The following is a 9,020-nucleotide window of genomic DNA, read 5'->3' as shown; positions in this document are numbered from 1 at the left end:
AAGAAGTGCATATCTAATACAAGTATTCAATTTACCATCCACCATTACAATTGTTTTCACCATTTCATGATTAATTGAAATGTTGACTGTGATACATAAAGTTGTTTTGTCTTCCATAAGATGGCTTACTAATGAAAGACAAAACATTTTTGTCTTCTATATGATAGATTACTAATGGAAAAAACACCTTTGTCTATTGTGGTGGTAAAATCCCAGGGATCAGCTCCAAAACAAACTCAAGGTTGAAGTGCATCCTAATCCCATCTCTTTTTAATAACCTTGCTTGCAAGAATTGTGTACAACAGTACAGTAACAGTAACTACTCATGTTTTAATGATAAAGACAGTGGAATAGGTTGAGTTAAGTGGATGTAACAAAATAAAAAGAAATAAATTGGCAGTGCTCACACCAATCAGTCCACAAAGAAAGAAATGTATTGCCATATGCTGAGCTTTAAAACAGTGCTCACCAACCGATGGTCCGCAAGAAAATTTTGGTGGTCTGTGGCAGGAGAAGGACCCCGTTGTCCATGTCCTTTTTATGGACACAACCTGCCCACTCTCCCATCGCAAGCTCGACCTGTGATGGGAGAGTGGTCAGGTTCTGACATCATCACGTCACTCTGGGGGATGCGCAGTCCGGATTCTGGACCAGGATGCGCGGTCCTAGACTGTAAGGTCTGAAAGGTTGGCAACCACTGCTTTAAAAAAATGCATTATAAACTACATTTGTGTGGGATGTGGAGGCTGCCCTAATTACCACATGGCTTCTCCATTGCCCTGACTCCTGGCTCCAGCAGCATGCACACATGTGCGCTCGTGCAGACTTGTATGATTTGTCAGACAAGTTCCATAGACTTGTGCCACATTTATTGGGTTTCTGCAATAATGACATGCAGCAGCTCCAGGTTCTACTCTGATTGGTCAGTGACCAACTAAAGCTGCACCTGCCCAGTCCACCTTGGCAGTGATAGTGTGAGCATCTAGCTGGTAAAGGTGTGTCTATCTTCAGTTTATTTATTACCAACTAAATCATCATTAGAATCCTCTTTAGAAAATGACACTTTTGATTCTGTTGTGCCCCTCACTACACTCAGTGGTTCCTCCCAGTGACACCGTTACAGCCATATGAGTTACAATAACGACATATGTACTGGCAGGGGGAACCACTTGGAAATTTTAAGTTCTGATGAGGCAGCAATAAATATAGAAGAGGAGGGGGCTTCATCTTGTATTGTCTACCCTTTTATGTAAAGTAAAAATTTTAGTGATAGGTCGGCTTTAAAAACATAAAACACAAAGATAAAAAATGAACCATATGGACGACTTGCTCTTCTACCTTTTTTGTTATGTGTGCCCACATTTTTCTTATATTTTTAAACTGGCCCAACTTTTCTAACTTTTTCATTTCTCAATACCATTTGTACTTCCTCTAAACTATCATACTCCCTTTATAACAGTTACCTTCCTCTTTCTTGCTCAGTTTCACGAGTCTCCTCTCCGCCTACGGGAGGTGTGGCCCTGTATAGCCAAGTTCCTGGATATACGTCTGTATCAAACCTTTGGACTACAAACAGGCACAGGTAATGTGTGCTGCACACCTCACAGGTGTGTAACTCTCACATGCAATTCTTTTACTTTTGTGTAATCTGTATACGGCTATGTCTTTAAAATTATTTTTTTTGTAGATGAAAGCCCTGCAGTTTAGCTTCCACCCATCTGTGTGCTTTAGTTACAAGAGGATATTTATAGTGTACAGCAAATTGTATCAGCTGATCAGTTTGTTTACCCTGTGTACCTGCAGCATGTCATCGACTATATAGAATAAAGCAGTCACCATAAACTTCAGGATATCTGATAATCTTTATTATTATTATACAGTATTAATATAGCACCATCATATTACACAGCACTGTACAAAGTCCATAGTCATGTCACTAGCTGTCCCTTAAAGGGGCTCACAACCGAATGTCCCTATCGGAGTTAATACAGCTCAAGTTCAGTTTTTTGGGGGAAACTTAATCACTCTAACTGCATGTTTTTGGAATGTGGGAGGAAACCCACACACCCCGGGGGAGAACCTGCAAACTCCTTGCAGATAGTGTCCTGGCTGAGATTCAAACCTATGACCCAGCACTGCAAAGGCAAAAGTGCTAACTACTGAGCCCCCATGCTGGCATCCATGATCTATAAATTATGCTTGCAATGCAATATTGAAGTAGAGACTTAGCAAATCTGTTTCTTTAAGGTCTGTATTCATCCCCTTGTTTTAGAAGTGTTTTGCTGCACCTGAAACTACTAACCACATTATTGTTTTTGGCATGCTGTGCACCATATGTGCTTGCAGTGTTTATGTTTTATGTTATGGCATTACGAAGTACCTCCATGTTGTTTTAGTTTCATTGCACTGCAGGTGCAATCTGAAAAGCCTGTTGGCACTCTGTAAAATGGGCTGATGATATCATGCATGGTAATGCGCCATAGCCAACTGACATGGTGTGAATGGGCCCTGTGTTGCACAGAAGTTCTTTACCCTTCAGAGACATACAGAAAATAAAATGTCAAAAATCAACAGTACATATTACATCCTCTATCTCTGGATTTTACGTAATGGTAAACATGAAGTATTTATAGAGCAAATATGCAAAGCTGATTTAGGCATTTGTTTAGCCAAAACCCCCAGGCATCAAATTTATAAGACAATGAAACTGGAACACTAAAACATTGACTCCCAGATGCAATTGTCAAAGGCTTTAAAACCCCTGCAGTTTTCCTCAGCACTCCTAAAGTAATGTATGGAAAGGTGCTTCTTAAAACATTTAAAATTTGAAGGTGTAAAAAACAAACGGGAGATAAAGGTGTAAAAACCAAACAACAGAACCACCTGCTATATATCAGGATTCACATAGCTTTACGGATTTGTTAGGCTTCATAGGAGGGATTCACTTTTACTTCTTCTGCAAACAACAATTTCACTAGACTTAAAGTAAAAGAAAAACTGCAACAGAGACAGCTTTGAAGACCTTCAATACTTGGGAGGATTTTAGAAAGAATTTTAAAAAAATATGCTTATGGGAGAATTAACTGTTTTGGTTTTATGGCATGCTGGAGTTTATAATGCTAAAACATGTCATCCCATTTAGTAAGATGATGGGTGCAGGAAGGCACCAGCATTTAAACACGTTTGCTATTATTGTGCAAATATTAAGGACTTACATTACTGGCAGGTTGAAGAAGAAATACTGCAACGGCAAATCCATGGGCAAACTAATGTCAGTAGGTACCTTATGAATTATTAAAATAGCATTATGGATTTACAATTGTGCTCATAGGGTTACAAACCCTGCAAAACTTTTAAGATGTGTATCATTCAAAAATATGGGAGATTAGGCAAAAGGCATATCTTTTACTCTAAATGGGATCCAAATGAAAGCATAAGGCATCACACCATAGTATACCATAGCAATAAGGAAAATAATGAGATGGTCCCTGTTCAAAAGTTTGCATATCGTTACTTCCTAATACTGTGAATTAGCCATTTTTGATGTGATAGTTGTGGATGAGGCCCTTGATTTTCGCAGGTGGTAAAGCTATCCATGCTTCCAGGTCCAGTAAATTTATGGGTTATCATGTATGATCTTCACGTTTATCTCTCCCTTAAACTGTTCAGTTATATTAAGGTCAAGAGACTGTGATGGCGGCTCCAGCACCTTTCAGAGTGAACTGGGTCTTGAGTTTCAGATCACTGAAATGTTGGAAGACTAAAGTGTGTCCCATGTGCATTCTTCTGGACTGATGAATAAAAGTTGCCTTCCAATATTTTCTATTAACATGCTGCAATTACCTTGCCATCAATTTAAACTAAGTTCCATGTACCACTGTAGCTCATGCACCCCAAAAACTTCAGAAAAACCTCTATGCCTCAAACTTTTAGACTTTGCCTCAAAACTTTTTATTGTGCTCCTTGAAAGAGCAACATCACTTGTTGGCAGAGAAGTATGTTTCCTAAATTTTTTTATCAGTTTAAACACTTTTTTTTTTTAAATCTCTGTATATTTTTTTTTATAACCTTTTCCTGTTTTGTACAGTTTACCAACCTTTTCTTTGCAGGTTCATTGACTGTTCTGTTGCTTTCCCAAAGGCTTAGTATCCAGCAAAGTCAGATCAGCTCTGAATGAATTATTCTGACTATATATACACAGAGTTACAAGTCAGGGCCCTGTCACTTATTTCCCCCTAATTGGAACTTATGTGTGTCAGTTGTGTGTGTATATTATCAGTGCCAATAGGGTATGAAAACTTTTGATGAGATTCGATTGTGTGATTTTATGTATCATTAAGATAAAAAGAAGCTGAATAGCTGAATTTATTCTAACAAATGCTATCTGCCTGGATGTAAACCATTTTTTTTTTGGTTTAAGTAGTTTCAATAACACACCTGAAAATTGTATGCACATAACTGTGTGACACCTTGTGCTGCAATGAGCTGAACACCTCAGCTGCATACTCATTTTGAGTTAGTGATTCAGAAAGTAATAATTGAAGACAGTCAGAACTGCAACCAGGCAAGCTATATTTCTTAGAACCAGGTAATAGTAGTACACATGATCTTTCATTATAGGTTCAAAATCTGAACAGCTTTGCACTATAAATTATTGTTATCTGGGAGGAAGAATGCGTGACAACAATAAATCTGCTTTGGCATTTCATGAGAAAAAAAATAACCTGGTAAGAATAAATAAGCATTGGTGTTCAGGCAAGGATACATTACTCTTTGGTGTAAAGAATAAATTGACATTGATGTTCAGTGGCAAAAATTAATTAGCATTGATGTTCAGTGGCAAAACTAAATTACTATTAGTATGGGGTAGAAATCAAACAATTACATTGGTGCTCAGTGGATGAATTAAATTTGCATTGGTGCTAAATAAAAAAAAGTTTGTAATATTCAAGACTTTTGTGGTTTTTTTGTGTATTAGGAAAATATCCCTTTAGTTGTAGACTATAGGAAGGAGTTAGAAGGCAACACCTAGTAACCCCTCCAGCCATGGATTGGGACAGAAGGAATTTGAAGCAACAATAGAATGGATCTAGAACAATCAGCACTCTTGCCATCTTCCATTGAATGTCATGTGGTTAATGTCATCTTACAATCAGGAGTTGCCTAGAGCTTGTATGTTGCTCCATTACCATGACTCTGGTAATATAAAGATATATTGTTCCTTTTACAGCAGTGTACTGTGTGCTGCAATGGACTGTTCAACAAAATTCAAGAACGCAAATACAATAAATAAAATACTGTTGCTCACTTTCTACATTTCTACATGGGTTCTACATGTTGGTTTCAAGGTATGGGGTCAGATAAATTTGTATCCATACTTATTACCAGTAGGTATATTTATATAAACTCCCACTTGGTTTTGACCATGTTTCCTATACTTTTATAATTTATTCATTAATATGCACATTCAAAAGCAATTTAGCTTTTCTGAAATGGTTTGGATTTTTTAAGAAGTGATGTTTTTGCACTTTGTGTTCAGGAACTAGTTCACATGTTGTTCACGTGTCATGATGTTGCTGGATTTTTTTTTTTCCGGAGATCTTTACCAATCTAAAAACTTTTAGGTTACTACAAAATGAGTTCTGATAATTATATAGCATGGTGTTTTATGGCCTAAAATGTGAAAATGAAGGAAAATGCTTGCAACTAATATACAATATATTTACATTTTTTTAGATTTAAATTTTTGTTTAGATTTTAGATAGACATTAAGTAGAGCACTCCAAGCACTACAAGCTTCTCACTGCAGCCTGCAAAAAGAGTATTTGCTTTCTATTATAAATCATCCCCCACCCAGTTATCTTGCCATTAGAGCCTTTTACTGAGAATTGCATATGGACTGTTTTATTTATTAATATTTATATTATTGTGCACTTTATATGATAATTTGTGTGAGAATTAAAAAAACACACAAACATAGGAAATTTACTCCGGTGTTATAGTTTACTCCATAGTGAGATATTTTGTTTCAAATAAAAAGTTGTAGTCATTCAAACAGTATATCAGATTCAGTGTTCTCCCCAGCCACTTTTAGCTGTGTGGAGCACTCAGGACTTTTCAATAACCATCTGGTTGTTTTTGGGTGGTTACTGATAAATTGGGTCACAATACAGGGACTTCCACCCCCTACATTTTCTTCCCAGCCAGCTTAAAATTTCTAGGTTGAATGCTGAGATTTTTGAAGAAAACCCCCAACCATAAATTGTGCTTTCATATCTTAACATTTTAGGGGAGAGTCTGTACTCTCACAGGTAGGTCTGTTGCCAGGTTGGAAGTAATTCATCAAACTATTCACTCTGATATTGTTGGGTTAACCAAAATCCTACATTCATTAGATATTTTTAGGACTAAAAATGGATCCCAAGAATAGTAGTTGTGATTTTGTGATACTATATCTAGTATCTAGTATCTAATATCTAGTATAATGTACTAGGATTTGGGCATTAACACCAACATATTTTTTTTAATCTAAACCAGAATAATTTAGCATAAGGAAGTGCAGGAGTGTGTCTATGGCAGTGGTCCCCAACCTTTAACAGCTCACGGACCACTAAATCTATGGACTCCGGACCGCACATGCGTGGGGAGCCAAGTGTCATTCAAACGGCAAGAAACTTTATGATGCCAGAATCCACCCACTCCCCCATCGCAGGTCTGCAGCTTTGGCCCTTGTGCCCCCCAAAGCGAGGTCCTTTGTCTGACCCCTCTGGGTCCAACTAGAGCCCTGGACCACTACTGGCCTTGTTCTCTTGGCCACCTGTCCACTAGTGGGCCACGGACCGGGGGTTGGGGCCTACCTGGTCTATGGGTCCTGCTGAAAAATACTGCGCGGTAAATATAAATTAAACCCCGGGCCTAGGGAGTTTAGGCATACAGTGTTTAATATGTAGTCATTATAGTAATACTGGGACATATAATCACAATTTTCTGAGCAAGGGTACTGCCTATTGGTGGCTGGGTGCAGTTAGTCAGTTTGGCCAACTTTATTATGTTATGACATTTGTACAAAATGTAATCATTGTACTTCTCTCAAAGTAATAAAGAATATCGTAGCTGTTGAAATCAGTTTTTTCTATGACAAGTGCATGTTGTTAGGAAATTTAATAGTAGATGAACAATCCAGAACCCGCTCTAGTTTGCAGTACAAACAACCTACAGTCATTTGAATTGGAAATGTTTGACTTCTCAAACTTATTTAAACAGGTAAACATTAAAAAACAAACAATAAAAAATGATTCCAACTATAAAGTCAGGTGATATTCTTAAATAATACCGCAGAACAAGAAAACATTGCCTTTTCAATCATTTTTTAAAATGAATTTATTTAGATTTATTGCTGTACTATGATAAAAGGAAGTACAAACTCCACACCACAACCAAAAAAGTCAGTGATTTCCATATGGTTTACTTACTCTTTCAAAAGACTTCAGAGGTACCTTTGCATACATTTAATGAAATAAGTGAAGCCACATCTCTGTAAAGTTGGGTAGGATATTATTTATGCAAGCATCAAGCTCCATCATTCTTATAATTGAAGCAACTTGCAAAACACGCACACACTGGGCACAGCATCTTTTATTTTTCAAGTAGAATTTATCCAAACATTTGCTTGGCATGGGGAACTGTTTGAACACCTTATTGTACAGATTGCGGCATTAAACTGTTAGGCTGGATTTACATGTTGATGTTGTGGTAACTCAAAAAATCTCAGTGCAATGCTTTAATTTTAAATGGCACGTAAAGGAACATCCTCATGTTTGTTGTGCCAGAAGGAATTTTCATGACTGTCAAGCTGTGATTCTTTTCATAGGTGACAAAGTTAAATGTTCACAATTAAAGTAACAAGAATGCATGATGCATCAACAAATGTCTTAGTTTACTTTTTACTCAGATCATGGCTGCCTGGCCTACAAAATTAAAGCAGATTAGTGACTGAGATTGGTTCTATTCTAGAAGTATTACGGAGTGTAATAGTAGCTGAATAATCAGTACGATTTTTTTTTCTTTTTTCAGATGTAAAATTTAATCATGCATAGAATACTGTCTCCTTTTACAAAGTCAGACAGTGATGAAAGGAGCTCCATACTGGAAGCATCTGGATCAGGCAATTACCAAAAGTATATCAGTATTAACAGTGATGCATCTGGATCAAGTAGTTCTTCAGAAGAGACAACCACATCCATCTGCCCAACATGCAGGGGGATAGGCAGGATTCCTAGAGGTATGTAAATGTCTGTGTTTTATAGTATTAAGGGGAATGGTTTTCATGTTCGAAACATGTTCTTTGGGGAATAAAAAAACAATCCGCCAGGGTGGATTGATGTACAACGCCAGGGGACTGTTGTACATGGGTTAGAACTTATGTTCTAACAGTTACTTTACTGTTAAGTAACTAAACTTGGATGGTTTCTCTTTAATGCTGAAATGTAGTCAGTGCCTTAAAATTATCCGGAAACCTCCCTTAGCTCCGCTTGTGTTGTGGCCCTTGGTCCTTTTTAACTTGACTAGATCCTGTGTCAATACCTCATCTTAGCTCATATGATATCCTTGCTGTGGCTGAAAAAGATCCATTTTTAGGAGCCAGGAGTAGTTTGTGGTCTCATTCGGAAGCAGAGGGTCTACCCATGCAGGGATGACAGGGGCAATGTCTGTCTGCTCTCACAGCTTAGCACATTCACCCTGCTTATCTTTAGTGCCACTCATTTTTCTTTCACTTGGCTGACATTGTACATTATAGGGTGAAGGCAACATGTTATCTGCCCCATTTACTGATGTCAGAACAACTCTTTCTTCTGTGTCACACAGAAGGCTGGGCAAAATTCTTTTACCACAATGTTCTTTGTACAACTGAAATGTGTTTTTAAAAATCAAGAGAGTGGCATGTATCTCTTTGTAATATTTATTGCATGAATATTTGTGCAAATGCTGGGGGCTTTGTCCCCTCCCTACTATAGCACACA

General features: G+C 37.6%; 1 protein-coding gene across 1 annotated transcript in view; it reads left to right on the top strand.

The window, feature by feature from the left end:
- Positions 1-1,482: 1,482 nt before the first annotated feature.
- Positions 1,483-9,020, top strand: part of TMEM106A (transmembrane protein 106A) — a gene marked incomplete in the record, with an annotated part of 14,736 nt that continues 7,198 nt past the window's right edge. The window contains 2 exon segments of the mRNA XM_072414841.1: positions 1,483-1,607; positions 8,074-8,281. Coding sequence (XP_072270942.1) covers positions 8,089-8,281 — 193 coding nt within the window.

This window comes from Pyxicephalus adspersus, chromosome 6 (genome assembly GCF_032062135.1).
Source record: "Pyxicephalus adspersus chromosome 6, UCB_Pads_2.0, whole genome shotgun sequence".
NCBI lineage: Eukaryota > Metazoa > Chordata > Amphibia > Anura > Pyxicephalidae > Pyxicephalus > Pyxicephalus adspersus.
The sequence above is the reverse complement of the archived record's forward strand: the minus strand, read 5'-3'. Positions and strand labels throughout refer to the sequence as shown.